This window comes from Jaculus jaculus, chromosome 18 (assembly GCF_020740685.1).
Source record: "Jaculus jaculus isolate mJacJac1 chromosome 18, mJacJac1.mat.Y.cur, whole genome shotgun sequence".
Classification (NCBI taxonomy): domain Eukaryota; kingdom Metazoa; phylum Chordata; class Mammalia; order Rodentia; family Dipodidae; genus Jaculus; species Jaculus jaculus.
The window spans coordinates 9065203-9080812 of record NC_059119.1 but is presented as its reverse complement, the minus strand read 5'-3'; the positions used below and the strand labels follow the sequence as shown (position 1 = coordinate 9080812).

General features: G+C 38.8%; 1 protein-coding gene across 1 annotated transcript in view; it reads left to right on the top strand.

Annotated features, from left to right (window-relative positions):
* The window catches only part of Ctnna3 (catenin alpha 3), a 1402587-nt gene that overhangs the window by 764024 nt on the left and 622953 nt on the right, over window positions 1–15610 (top strand). Inside the window, exon 9 of the mRNA XM_045137244.1 lies at window positions 1233–1385. Within this exon, the coding sequence (XP_044993179.1) occupies window positions 1233–1385 (153 nt within the window). The remainder of the gene's footprint in view (window positions 1–1232; window positions 1386–15610) is intronic.

Below are 15610 nucleotides of genomic sequence, written 5' to 3'. Positions count from 1 at the left end.
TAGTTTTTCAGTATGGTTTTAAATCTCAGAAAATATCTGCTGAGTAGAGTAATTATCTAATTGTCATTTACAAGCTTACATGTAATTTAATTTAAAAGAACTAATTGTAGCAGAATGTTATAGTTGTTTAATAATTTAAGGTGTGGGGGCAAGAACAATTAATGCACATGGAGAAAATTGGACATCAAACTCATTTATTATTCTTCTTGCTCTATTAATCTGTTATCATCTGGTACAACTGGTGATCTAACTTGGTTTAATTACCATGAAGTCTATAATTTAGCTAATCAAAATTTATCCTCAGTTCCTACAATAAGGTAGAAAATGTTTTATAATTTTGTAATTATTAAAATACAATGTGTACATGTTAATTGTACACATTCATGAACATTCTAGTCATGTAATTCTTTGAGAAAAAAGAGCAAAATTACAAATAATATGTTGACTTCTGGGCAAAATGCAATATAGTGACTTTTGAGAGTAAGGGGATTATTGCAAGATGACTTTTCTGCTGGGTGTTTTGTTTGTTTAAATTATAAAGGACCTTTGCACACTGTGTTAAATATTTTTATGTTAAGGGTTGTATGTGAACTGTATACAATATGGCTGGAAGATGGTTTAATGGGCAAGAACACTTGTGATGCAAAGATAAATATATGAATTCAATCTCTGAACCCATGTGGAATTACCAGGCATAGCCACACATGCCTGGAACCCTTGCATAGAAAGAGACTTGCTGGTCAGCCAATCTAACTGCAAAGTGTCCATTGCAGGTATGAGAGACCCTGTGTCCAAGAAATAAGCAAAAAGGGGTAAAGCAGGACAGCTCACATCCACACACTTGCACATTCATATACAAATATCTGTATACACATACCACACACATCATACGCTATATACACACACATGTGTGCACACGTGCACGCACATCAAAAAGAGGGAATATAAAATGCATTTTGTTGCCGGCGTGGTGGCACATGCCTTTAATCCCAGCACTAGGGAGGCAGAGGTAGGAGGATCGCCATGAGTTCAAGGCCACCCTGAGACTACATAGTTAATTCCAGGTCAGCCTGGACCAGAGTGAGACCCTACCCCAAAAAAGCAAAAAAAAAAAAAAAAAAAATTGCATTTTGTGATGATACAGTTTGTGAGACTAGGTCATAACATGAACTTTTTCCTGGAGAAGGATCAAAAAAAAAGCTTGATTTTTTTTTTTTTTAATTTCTTCTCAGCTCCGAAAGGCTATTATAGATCATGTCTCGGACTCTTTCTTGGATACAACAGTTCCACTTTTGGTTCTCATTGAAGCTGCTAGGAATGGCCGGGAAAAGGAAATAAAAGAATATGCCGCAATATTTCATGAACATACCAGCAGGCTTGTGGAGGTAAGTGTGCCACATGGCAACCACTTTAAATCCAGGAAGACAAGACTCCAGTCTCCATTTACAGTTGAATTGTACTCATATAAAAATGTTTGCCAATGTGTACAAATGCCACACATTTAGGCAATGGAATATGAAGGTGTGTGTGTCAATCAGTGTAAAGCAACCCCCTTTGGCTTGTAACAGAAGTGGTTCATTTGCAAAGGCCTATGAAGCCACGCTCAGTGCACTGTCTATTTTTTTTAAATTTTAATGTTTAGTTTATCAGGGCTGTACAAAAGAACTAGCTACATACCCATCTTTAATTTCATCCTTACACATATTTTCTTCTCATTCAATTATAGCTTAAAAGAATCAAAGATCCATTATCTCATACATGCTACTGTTTCTGTGCCTTCTTTTCTTGGGTGTTTTACTATATCCTTTCAAGACATACTCACCTGTGTGCCATGAGTAAGGAGCTAGACAGTAGGATATGGAGAGAACCACGAAGAAGTAAGTAAGGACAGTGCTCGTGGAAAGAGGAGACGATAAAGCCATGACTCCCACTGCTTCAAAACTACAGAAATGAAAATGACCCAAAATGGAAATTTTGAGAGTGTGATGGCACATCATCACTAAGAAAACCTTTGAGGGCCTGGAGAAGAGCAGTTCCCGGGAGATGGGTTGTAGAGCATATGCATGGTACTGTGGGCATCAGTCACACAACTGGAGTGAACAGAGAGCCAGAATGCAAGGATTTGTCACACAGATAGGAGGACAGTGCTCACAAGGTCAGAAACAAGTGACTCTTGTGGGATGGAGAATATGGATTGTGGGCTTACTGGCCAGAGCTGAGAGTTAGCTTTCCTTCAACAAGTGTGGACGCACCGTTTTTTCATGGTTGGTGTGTATACTGATCATCTGTGTTCATACTGTACCTGCTGCCCTTCCCTTCACAGTCATGAACTTTGCAGTAACATGTGTTTTTTGTAGCCTAATTTGCTTGTAAAACTTGTGAGCAAGTAATAATCACCACCTGAATTAGAATCGTTGTATTTGAAGCACCTAATAACACAAAGGTATTTCCTAATAACTTTAATGAAAATTCATTAGGGGGAAGGTTTCTGCTACAGCTAGCAGTTTTTCCTGTAAACTCTCTGGGTTTTGTCACCACAATTACAAAATGAACAGAATGGATGAATACATGACTACTAAGATTTTTTTCAGCCCTAAAATTGCCCCATTTCTTTGCTTTGAAATCTTTGAATTTCCTAATAACTCTAGAAGATAGGGAAATTGTTACAATTCTATTTCACCTTTTTCAGAAGTAAACGTATAAAATCCAAACCAGGATATTTAGTGGGAGTGCTGAGTACACATTTGTGATTTTCAATAATCTGATTCAGTCATTTATTGTTCAGCTGGTTTTGTCTATTCTCTCATATCCTCATTACTGAAATATTTATTGATACTCACAAGAGAACATTAAAACTAGAAGGTAAGAGCAAATGGGAACAGGGTATAGAGGCATCTGATTTACCTTAGTCTATGGCAGTTGTCAAAACTTTGTTTCTAAGAGGAAGTATACCAAATTATAAAAAATAGAATTCTTGCATGTGAGATACCTCAATAGCAATTTTTTTTTCTGTTGATACAATTTTATTTTTTTAAGTCATGTATTTGCAAGCAGAGAGATACAGAGAGAGAGGGTTTGGGAGAGAGAAAGAGAGTATGAGTGTGCCAGAGCCTTTAGCTGCTGTATGTGAACTCTGGATGCAAGCCATTTGTGTGCATCTGGCATTAGGTTGGTGACGGGGAATGAAACCCATATCTTAGGTTCTGTAGCCAAATGCCTTAACATGTGAGTCATCTCTCCAGCCCCCACAACTTCATTCTTATTCCTGTTATTTGGTTTAGTGTTTCTATGAATAAACAAATACCATGTGGTGCTAACTGGATAAAGATGCCCTGGTCACACTGTCAGTGAGATGGGCCTGAAGATATAGCTTCCAGGTCCACACTGCTGTTTGTCTGAAACAATCTGAGGAGTTCATTTCAGAGACCTCGTGTGTGTGCGTGCGTGTAATCATATGTACAAGTGTGAGCATATGGTACTTACAGAACAAATTCATGTGTTGGTTCTGACCTTCTGCCTTGCCTGAGGAAAGGTCTTTAGCTGTTCACTGGTATGTTTGCCAGGATAGCTGGACCTGAGATTCCTGAGGCAATTCTCCTATCTCTAAAGCCTTCCCTGCCCTGTGCATGCTGGGAATATAGATAATAGAACTATAGCTTCATATTTTATGAGTGCTGGGGATCTGAACTCAGGTTCTCATGCTTGCACAGGAAGTCCTTCATTCACTGAGCCATCTCCCAAGCCCCAGAAACCAGAATTCTTTTTTTTTTTTTTTTTTTTGGTTTTTCGAGGTAGGGTCTCACTCTGGCTCAGGCTGACCTGGAATTCACTATGTAGTCTCAGGGTGGCCTCAAACTCGGAGATCCTCCTACCTCTGCCTCCTGAGTGCTGGGATTAAAGGCGTGCGCCACCACGCCCGGCTCCAGAATTCTTAATTGTACCATAGAAAAGAATCTCAAGACCAGTTATGAAGCAGAGCTGGAATTTAAGAGTACCAGTTTTCAGCACAGATTTAAATTGGAGAGTTAACAGAAAGGGAAGCTCCCAGGGAAAGGATGAGATGTGCCCGTGCCCAGGTACTGGTGTGGGCTTCTCAAAATGTCCTTATAGTAGATATGAATGCACGATTTTCATACCTTCTAATATTACATATCAAAGAGTTGTTAAGGAATTTAGGAAGATCAGCAAGTGGTACCTGCAGATAAGGTAAACATGGATCACAACATTGTACAAGTGAGTCAAGGCATGTTTTTTGTTTGTTTGTTTGTTTGATTTTGAGTTTTTTGTTTTATTTTTTCAAGGTAGGGTCTTGCTATAGCCCAGGCTGGCCTGGAATTCATTATGTAGTCTCAGAGTGGCCTCGAACTCACAGCGATCCTCCTACCTCCGGCTCCTGAGTGCTGGGATTAAAGGCATACGCCACCACGCCCGGCCTTGTTTTTTTTTTTTTTTTTTTTTTTTTAAATCATAAATGAAGTTTATAGTTTGGTTCATGGAATTCCAAGAAAATCTCAGGGAAAGAAGTAAGCCTATACTCAAAGGTCTTATATACTTAGGTCTCAAGTGGGGTTCATTTCCATTTTACCATTCTTATTTGGATTATCTCTATATAAGTGGAATGTTGTTTCTGTGCAGGCAATCTTCACATCAAATTTTACTAACTGTGTGGGAATCATTGACTCTTAATTGGTGAGAAGCTTCAGCTAGACCCTGGGGTGAGGAGACTGCTTTTCCTTCCCATGTCACCTTAATTTCCCCTGTCTTTCTAACTTGCTTCAAAACAACTTTTTTTTTTTTTAAGAAAAGGTCAATAGGAAATTCTTTTTGGTGATTTTATGTACTTGAAAGATCTTACAATAAAAAACATTTGTTCTGTCTGAGCCAGAATCCATTTCTACAAATAAGTTTTCCTAAGTAACTCTTTGTTTCATGACACTAAAGCACTGCCTTCAAGAATATTTATGAAAACTATATTAATTCTTTAACAAAGCAATGGTTGTATAAGCTATTATGTAGACATAGCTTTTAGATATTGTTTTAAATGTTGAAGGTTTTGACAATTTCATATTCCATGTGAGCATTTAAGAATAAAAGCTTTTAGAATTATAAGCTTCTAGAAGATTGAGAATGGGTTTTATTTAAATCCACATGTCCTTTTAAAACCATATGAAGCATTTATAGTAGATCTGAAATGATATCTGAATTTAGGTCTCACTTGTAGTTTGAAGGAGCTGTGGTGTAAGCTATTTCAATTTCAATGAGATTTTACTAAATGCAAAATTTCTTTCACTTGGTAGCTTAAAGGAACTATTTGTTATTACTTCTAACAAATTTATGGGTTGGTTCAAACCTGGGTAATTATTGCCTTGGGTTTCTCAGTAATGGATTGCTTACAGGCATTGGTTAGGGATGGAGTTTGCCAATAATTTGCCTCCGTTGGACATGCAAGATGGCACACTCCCATGAGCACTCATGTTAATTATAAATGGGCAGGTGTGCAGTTGTTGGCTGGAGTGCCACAGCATGGCCTTTCCACATGACTTCAGCTTCTCATAGGGTAGTTTTGTTTCTAAGATGACACGTTCCAGTGTCAGCACCAGCAGGAGATGAAACTCAATATAACTGGCTGTACAGCCTGAGGCATTCTTTCCAGAGATTTCTCCTCAGGAGAAGTTAGGGTCTTCTCTTACACCACTGAAGATAATTTTCACAAGGGGTCAGTCTGAAGCAAAGTTGAGGTTTACTAAGAAATTGGCAGTGGTTTACACACAAGACATGATATGAGCTTCTCAGGAGAGAGAGAGTTACTTTTGAGTGTCTTAGCAATCGCTATGTAGATGATTCATTCGGGTGGCTTTTGAAGTTATTTTGTTCAAAGAGTACAATGTTGATCTAAGTGTAAAAGGATAAGTAAAAATGTTTTGATGTACTTATTTTTATACGCAGAACTTTTCTTTAAATGTAATTAAATGAGTGGTTTATGACCTCATTGTAGAGGTTGACAGAGCAGAGCTGGTAAGATGAAAACAGGCTAGAAAAGGTCAAAGTAACTTTTGCTGTATATAAGTCAGAGCGAGGTGAAGACAAGTTTGGTTGTAAACATGGCTTAATATTAGGCTTGTGATGTTTTCTCAGGAAAGGAAGTAGATGGCTTGGTCAGTTTGCATGTAGTCTAGTTAGAAATGATGAAATTTGTGACTTTGAGCCAGTGGGATACTTAAACCTGATCCCCATAGAGCAATAGGCTTTTGCATACTCTTATTCCCCCTTAACGTTCCCTGCCTTTCTATCCTTCCCCATCGAGAACAAGCAACAGAAAATAGAAGCTGCTGTTCTCTTAGGGCTGGGCGCAGCATTTGGGAGAAATCTGCTTCTGCTGTTCTTTGGTTAGAGACATGACATAGCCTTCCAGACACAAGGGGAGAAAGCGTGGAGAGCTCAGAACTCCATGAAAGGAATAGCAAAATACTGTGGCCACCTTTGATCTATGGCATGTCTCTACTTGGGATTGAATTTGCTTTATCTATGAGATGAAGTTCAGAGAAGATAATGTCTAAGGTTTCTTCCAAATTGTTTTTTTTTTTTTTTCTTCAATTGAGAGGCTTTGCGATTTCTAAGAAATATAGAAACAGGAGAAAATAAGTTTTGAGGTATAACTGCTTGACATGCTTTTTTTTTCTTCTTCACAAGAGATATGTATTTATCTCTCAGGCAAACACTTTTTGAAAAAGAACTACCTAATGAAAGCAATACTGGGAAGAATCATTAATTTTCAACAAATCCTGAAACGGAAGTATCTGTGACAATCTTTGGAAATGGGAAAGCTTTAATAAATTAGTTTCTGAGGACACTGTGAAGTTTTTTGCACGGCTTGCTTACCAGTCCTCTCACCCATCCATGATAACTCTCCACAGACCTGCACATGCGCTCATCTAATTCCCAAACTACCCACTTTGATATATCAGGACAGGAAGTCTTAGATTCTAAATGACTTCAAGTAAAAGCTATTTTCAACATATCTAGGTTTTGCTACCTCAACTATATTTGTCAGAGAAATCTAAAATCAGTGAACTTGTTCAAGTAAAACTTAAATGGAGAAACAAGTCCATTTTTAAAGAATTCTATTCAGATCTTTGAAGAAAAATGCCATACAGTTAAAGGAACTCTTTAAATAATGTTTAACGTGCAACTTTTACAGAAAGATAGTGAAAAATGGAACTGAACACAGTGTACCAAAGCAAGTATTCAGAAATTTTATGGGAAAAGCTACAAAACCTCAGGGATTTGGGGTATTTCAAATAGAAAATAGAAATGACAAGCCAAATGACCCATAAATTGGATTTGCACATTCTCATTTTTTTCTATAGGAATCACATCTGAAATTTACTGCTATCTCATTTAGTTTGGTGCCACATGATGAAATGATGGTTTTGAAACCCGGGTAGTGCCAGTAACTAGAGAGCTCACCTCTTTGCTGATTGTATCTCAGTTATGCTGACCTGAGAACTTGTACACTGCTTTTCCTACTTTGACCACCAGAGGACTTATTATCCTGCCTTGGGATTCCTGGGGTCATGGTAGGAGTGATGGGGGGCAGACGGGCGGAATTTTAAAAGTCATCTTATTGGAATGATTAGCTCTTAGTCACCATCGTGGCGTTTGGATCTCATTGTCATATTGAGCTACTGCGACATTTATGTTCCTGCCTCCTACTAATTGTACCTATTGGGCAGGAAGTCAAACTAGAAATTCGGTATTAAAATCCAGCTATCCATAATACTAAGGAATAAAGAGTCTATGCTGCTTTTAGCCTTCTCTGCGGGCAAAGGCAGTGTTGTTAGGACCCAACATTCCCTATGTGTTGTAGGAAAACACTGGCACACCAACTCAGTTTTCTTTCTTGCTACATAATTGATTTGTAGGATTCCAGCAATGGGTCCTTGTGAATATGTCTGAGCCTAGTTATTAAGCAGAATGCCTCCTTTCCCTGCTGCACATGAATACTGAATATATTTTCTTCTCTATTAGTATGAGTAAATGCCACTGTCATTAATTATCAAGAGAAGACACTGAATACCTGCCCCACATCTTCCTCAAAGTCTGACAATTTATTAATATTTTCAAAGTGGTAGGCCACTTCTGAAATACACCTTCTAGATTTTGTTTTGTGATTTAACTATTATTCAGAAGAATGTCATCACACTCAATAAGTGGATTATTTATGATAATGTATGTCAGTTATGCCTGTTTATGATGATGCCATTACTTCTCAAAATTTTTAATTCCAATTATTGAGACAGGGTCTTACTGTATAGCTCAGGCTGATCTAGAGGTTGCTATCAGGCTGGCCGTGAATTTGTAGTGTTCCCTTCTGCCTCTGCTACCTCAGTGTTGGCATTTCAGCCTGTGCCACCATACCCCATCTGTCTTTTGACCATATTATAATTTGTTCTTAGCAAACCAGTGCATGCTGAGCTCTGCCATTGCTACTAATTAAAATTGCGAAATCCTGGGTTTACCCCATGGGTATTACCATATTAATTACCATTAAATATGACAGTGTTAATGATCCAGGCCTGAAATACTTCTGTCATGAGGGCAGTTTCTCTAAGTAAAAATCTAACTTCCTCCGTGCATTGACTTACTCATCAAAAATCTATCTTTCTTGATGCAACTTATTTTAGTATGTTTCATGGGAGACTTGCGTCAAAAAGGAAAAAGTGGGTGGACATTTAATTATAATACTTCTCTACTACATACAATGCTGATTGTGCCCACACGCAAAATCAGGGAGCCAGATTTAGCAAAGCCTCATTGCCAAGCAAGAAGGCTTTCGAGGGGACTCTTGCTGTTTGCAAGAAGTGCTGCTTTCTGTCAGCTCCACTAATGACTTTGCTTTTTGACAGAACGCTGTTCAGATTTCACACTTCAATTTAATTGATCATCTGTTATCAAATAAGGATATTTTCGATTATAAATACAGACAGCCTTTAAAGTCTCATTCTTCCTTCTCTTTCCCTTGTGAAAGACCAAAAGACAAAGAAAAAAAAAATCCCTTGCTTACCCTTAATACACAAAACAACAACTGTGCTCAGTAAGCGCCTTGGCCACTTTCCTCTCGTGGTAGGGAAGGGATTTTCAAAATAAGTCAGAAATGTTTTTGCTAGAAGAGAATATAGCTCCAAGGTAAATCTTTCTCTTCCTGTGTTATAAACTTCTAGAGGTCTGGATCTTCCAGCTGCTAATATAATGTGGCTAAATTCAGCCCCCAAAGCCTAACCTAAATGCACAGAGTTCTCATTCATATTTGAAAATTTCTTTATTAGTTTTCCATTTAGGTGCTTTGGAATATATAGGGAAAAGCATACTCATTCAATTAGAAAACAGAGAGGCCTTTCACAATAATATTCAAATGGAATATTAGTGTTTTGGAATACAAAGGGAGAAACCTCTATGGTATTGGAAGAGTTTAGAATTCAGCATGATATTAGCAATAGTTAGGTTGAGTCTTGAAAATTGGCCAAAAGTTGGTTCTGAAAAAAAAAACCAACAAACCCACAGAATTCCAAGTGGAGATACCAGCATAGATAAAGACCCAGTCCTCTTTCCTGTGAAATAGGCAGGAAGAAGAAATGGAATCTGAACAGCAATGTCTGGAGTAGCACAGGGTGGAATAAAGGTAGGTGGCAAAGTGTCTTGAATACTTGGTAGCCAGGAGGAAGAGGTTTGACCTCATCTTGCAAAACTGGAGTATGTAATGGACTTGGAGAGTAGTAGTAGCTTCTCACCAGGGAAGGATCTAAAAAAAAAAACCAAAAAAAACCCCAATTTTTTAATTTAGATGTGAACAATTTTACATCTGAACATTAAAATTTTCAACCTTAAATGATTGATTGTGTTCTCAATAGCAGATTGGCATTAAGAAACCTGTATTTAAAACCCAGCTTGTTAACATAAAACAAAGAGAGAGACTAAGACTTGTCATTTTTATTATTTTTAATTTTTGTGTGTGAGTACATATATATCTATGTGCGTATGTATTGGCATGCACATACAGTGTGTTTGTTAGAGGTCAGAGGACAATTTAAGGGTATTGGTTGTTTGAAATGGCTTCTCTGGTTCCGCTGCTGGGGAGGGTAGATTAGCTGGCCCATGAGCACTAGAGCCCTCTTTCTGTTCTACACTGAACAGGCACTTTGGGATCACACACTTGTGTGCTGCTTTGTGTGAGTTAGTGCATCAGGCTTGGGTCAGCAGGCTTCCAGAGCAATCACCTCTAACTGCGGAGCCACCTCTCCAGCTCCAACACCAGTTTTAATAATGAAATTGGAACAGAAAAGCTAGCGCCCCAGGATGTAATGGCTGGAACAAATTGCTGGCTAACAGAAACGGAAGGGAATGATGCATAAACTTCAAATCTTCTAGTAGACATGTTAATAAAAAGTAGACCCAAACAATGAAACAGGTTGAAATAATTTTAAAGTATATCATTTAGTGCAACTTACTACAAAATATTATCATTTCAATCATTAATCATATAAAAGCTACTAATTAGATGTTTACCATTTTTTTATGCTAAGGCATGTATCTTAGGTACATTTTGTACTTGTATCCCATCTTAATTTAGAACACTCATATTTTTAGTGCTTAGTAGACACCTTGCTGGTGCCTTCGTCTTAGCAGCTCATTTCTAGATAGATGATGTACAAGTCGATGGCTGAAGCAGCTCCGTCCATTCATTTACTCATTCACTTACTCACTCAACATACCTTCAGTGTCTATTATTTCCTGTAAAAAGTCTTAAAGAGATGGTGAGCAGCATGGTAAAATACAAATACAGAACACACTTGGTTCATCCTTGATAGAAGTCTGTTGTGTATAGGAGACTAACTGAAGAAGTCAGTAGGGTCCAGTTGGATGATACGTTATCACATGCTGCATTATACCAACATCATTGTGCTGGGCCCATTTGTTTTCTTCCCTTTTTCTGTATAATTTCTCTAACAGTCCTATCTAGGATGAGATAACCTGCACCCACAGGCGATCCTCACACATATCTTACTTCCAAACACAGATAAAAGCAGTAACACAAATACAGATAAAAGCAGAGAACTTCATTAGAAACAGGAACAGGTAAGAGGTTGGCATGTGCAAAACCTATGACAATGATGACACAAAGTTTCCATAAGCAACTCATTGATGTGAGGGACTTTCTGTGATTTTCTCTGATATGTCATCTGGAGTTCAATAGCAACCATGCAGGCTGACAATTGATGAAATTCTCAGGTCCAGAGTCAAGCTTTATTTTAATACCTGCCGGATTGTTTATATATATAGAGAGAGAGTCTTTTGCAATAATTTTCTGGGGAGAATTTTACCAGTGTTTTCTTCCCCAAAGCAGGGCACCTCAACAAATTAGAGGCTCATTCCAACAGAGTTTGCCTTGGTGAAACAATTACTGTATTGGGCTTTCTTTCTCTTTTATTTATTTATTTTTTATGGGGGGCGGCGGGGAAGAGAACTGGCATGCCAGGACCTCGGCCACTGCAATGGAACTCCAGATGCTTATGCCACGTCGTGGACACGTGTGACCTTGCACTTGCCTCACCTTTGTTCATCTGGCTTACATGGGATCTGGAGAGTAGAATGTGGGTCCTTAGACTTCATAGGCAAGTGCCTTCACTGCTAAGCCATCTATCCAACCCTGTATTGGGCTGACAGAACATGGAGGAGGGGTTACGTTCAGGAGGATGGACATCCCACGGCAGCCACATGGAGAGGTCTCATGTGAATGTGGACAGTGACATCCCAGTGGCTAGATGGAAGGCACTTCCCTGTCCTCTGTCTTCCTCCCTCTGCTTCCTCAGTGCGCCACCTGAAGCCGTGAGGTTTCACGCCTCCCTGCACACAGCCCGTGCATGGTTTCGCTGGCATCTCAAGTGAAGGTGTTTCCCTGCCTCTTCTTCTGTGGGGAGCATCAGCAGTCTCGGTGTCTCTTCTGGGCGGCCACGGCCATTCTAGTAAAGATGGCAATGACTGCTTTTCTGAGTACTGACTCACACAAAAAGAGTCCCCACTCTATGAAGCTGTGCTGCTGAAAATCTGTTAAATTTTGCCTTTGGTGTTTTAAAACAGTTGACCTGCACTCTTCCACGCAAATGATTTCACCCAACCACTAAACTTCTCCAGAATTCAGTTTCATTATCTGTAAATGGAAAATGAGGGATTATAATAATCATCTTAATTTCTGGCAGCAAAGGTTTTTTTGTTTTGTTTTTTTAACCAGACACAAGAGCTATTTTAGTTGCTTTGCATGTTTGGGTAACTGGATGGTAGAAAGAAGGCATGCTAGCCAGATGTATTGGATGATGGGTTATTTTTTAACTCTTCCATGATAAAAACAGCTTTAAAAATAAAATAAGATAAGGCAGGAATGGTGGTTCACACCTTTAATCACAGCACTCAGGAGGCAGAGGTAGCAGGATCACTAAGTTTGAGGCCACCCTGGCACTACAGAGAGAATTCCAGTTCAGTCTGAACTAGAGTGACACCCTACCTCTACAAACAAACAAACCATATATATATATGAAATAAAATAAAATAAAATAAAATAAAAGAGGGCTGTAGAGGCACCTCAGTTGGTACAGTGCTTGTCTAGCATGCAAGGGACCCTACGTTTCATCCAAACATTTTATAAACCTGGCATAGTGGCATACTCTTGTAGTCCCAGTACTGAAATGGTAAACACAAGAAGATCTAAAGTTCAAGGTCATTCTGTGCTATACAGTGAGTTTGAGGCTATCTAGGGATACATGTGAACCTCATATAAATAAAATAAAAATAGTAAAAGGAAGTTAAAAAGAGTGATGAACCATTTTATCTTTATTAGTATCATACATATACTCACTCTCTGGTATCTATGCACACAGCGATTGAAATGAATACTATGATTATCATTTTGCTAGTAAGGAAATCTTAACTGAGAGAAATTAAGGCACTTGCCCCAAGTCATATAGGTTACAAGTAGCAGGGTAGGAGTCACTGAATTTTACTTGTCCTAGAGGTAAAGGAGTATTGGTGGCACATTGAATCTAAAAGCATATGGTGAGCCCATTTTCTAAGTTTAATTCTTTCAGTGAGGAAAAGGGAGATTTTTCTAAATGTTTTCTTTTTCTGGAATTGATCTATAAAATCTTTTTTTAAAGGAAAAATGAAAATTTTATTTTATTTTTTATAAGCATAGGAAGAATTAGGTTCCTTATGGTGCAGTTGCTTCAGCACAACAAGCTGTGGAAGTTCCAAACACTGATTACGTTCTTAGTCCATCTTTCTCCACTAGAGAAGCAGAAGCCACATGCCTGCTCTTCGGCTTCCGAAGTCATTTAGCATGCAGTCATTCTGTTTAACTTTTTGGTGACTGCTTAGCTTTTGTTCAGTAATTAGCAAGGACATAAGACCTAAGTGAAACCAGGTATCTTCTCATGAGAAAGTATTGCTGGGCCACTGGTGAATTGACTGTTTGGAATTTGGAATGTGTTTTGGGTTTTTTATCAGTGCCCTGTGTATTTATTTACCTCCCCACTTAGTCCACAAAAGCCTATTGAGTTCTTAATAGAAGTGAAAAACTGTAGGAAATTTGGTTAGAAGTATTCTCCTTGTCCTAAAATACACTCAGAGTGCTCCTTCCCATGACTCACCTCTCCCCACCCTCAACCTTGTGTGCAGCACACATAACTAGGGTGGAAGCAGAAAACTCAGATGCTTATATCATGGTGCAAAAAATAATGACTGGGGGCTAGAGGGATGGCTTAGCAGTTAAGCGTTTGCCTGTGAAGCCTAAGGACCTGAGTTCAAGGCTCGATTCCCCAGAACCCACGTTAGCCAGATGCACAAGGGGGCGCTTGCATCTGAAGTTCATTTGCAGTGGCTGGAGGCCCTGGCACGCCTATTCTCTCCCTCTCTCTCTGTCACTCTCCTAGTTTTGTAATTCCCACTCTTATTTGACCCTAACCCTGACCATATTTGAAAGACAGGATTCATCAAGATGAATTTTAAAATAAATTATTTACTTATACATGTGTAGGTATGGGGCAGGGTCTCAACAGGCATGGGTGGCTAGAGTATTGAACCTGGCTGGGCCAGTCGACTTGGCAAGCAAACAAATTTAATTTCTGAGTAATCTCCCCAGCTCTAGCAAGATGACTTTTTTATTTTTTTTTTGGTCAGAGATGTGGATAGGATCAGTAGATTGCCCTGGTGATAAGTGAGTATTGTAGCTGTGTGGCAGAATACAGAAGACCTGGATCTTTCATGTGTAGTGACTGATCTTGAGGCAGGGGGTGAGTTGAGGATGGTTATAAGCACAAACCAGGTCAACTAATTCTTCTCATGTCCTCTGTTGCTTCCAAGAAGAACTAAGGGAAGAAGAGTCAGGAGCGAGAGAGAAAGAGGAAGGAAGGAAGGATGGAAAGAAAGAAAGAAAATAGAAGAAAGGAAGGGAGGGGGGGGAAGGAAGGAAGGCAGGCAAACAGGCCTTGTCAAAGGACCACCTCTCCGGGTTAGACCTCACTAAAGCTGTAGGTATACATACCTAAAATAATTACCTTTCATGAGAAAACCAACTAGGCTTGCCATTTTCTGCATGGTATAAGTTTTAGATTTGAAGAGTTCCAAAATGTTCCCATCCCATAAAACAAAGTCACATGTACTGTCTATTTTATTGATCACTTTGACTAAAGTGGCATTTTAGACTTGACAATTTTGTGAAATTATGAATGGAGTTGTTAAAGCAGAACCGAACATCCTCCGAAGGTTTGAGCTTTGTGCTTGGAATGGGCCTAGTAAATGATAATGACAAATATTTTATTTCTCTGCCTCCATTTCCTTTCTTTGTTATATTACCTCCTGCTCATTCCTCCAACTACTGATATATTAAAATTACTATTCATGGGCTGGAGAGGTGGCTTAGAAGTTAAGATGCTTGCCTGTGAAGCCTAAGGACCTTGGTTCAAGTCCCCAGAACCCACATAAGCTAGATGCACACGATGGCACATGCATCTGGAGTTTGTTTGCAGTGATTAGAGGCTCTAGGGTGTCCATTCTCTCCCCTTTTTAAATCTCTATAATTAATCAATAAAAATGTTTATAAAATTACTGTTCATTATGTCTAAGTGGGTTATATGTTTGCTTTAAATTTTCCTTTGTCAGCAACATGGTGTTTAAATGTTTATGTTTGCAAAAGACATATAGTCCTCAGTTATGCTTCTCCCCTTTGTATTTTTTTCTTAACAGAAGCTTTTGGGAATGCTGGGATGTAATCATAGGCACAGGACATCCACAATCTGTCCTCTTGGATCCTGCTGCTTAGGAGTTGCTAAATGGAAATAAGTGGCAATCATTCTAATTGGGATGAGTGATGTCATGGATGAGTTACAGGTGCTGTGGGAACACTCATGTGGACTGGGTTAGCTAAGGATAAACACATTGCAAGTCTGAGGAATTGGACTGTAAGCCAAGGATTTGAGGATTAAAAGCTGCATCAAAGAAAGAAATAAGGAAAGGGGACATTGTAAACAGAGGAGTTGATACATTTGAGACCAGAGAATTAGAA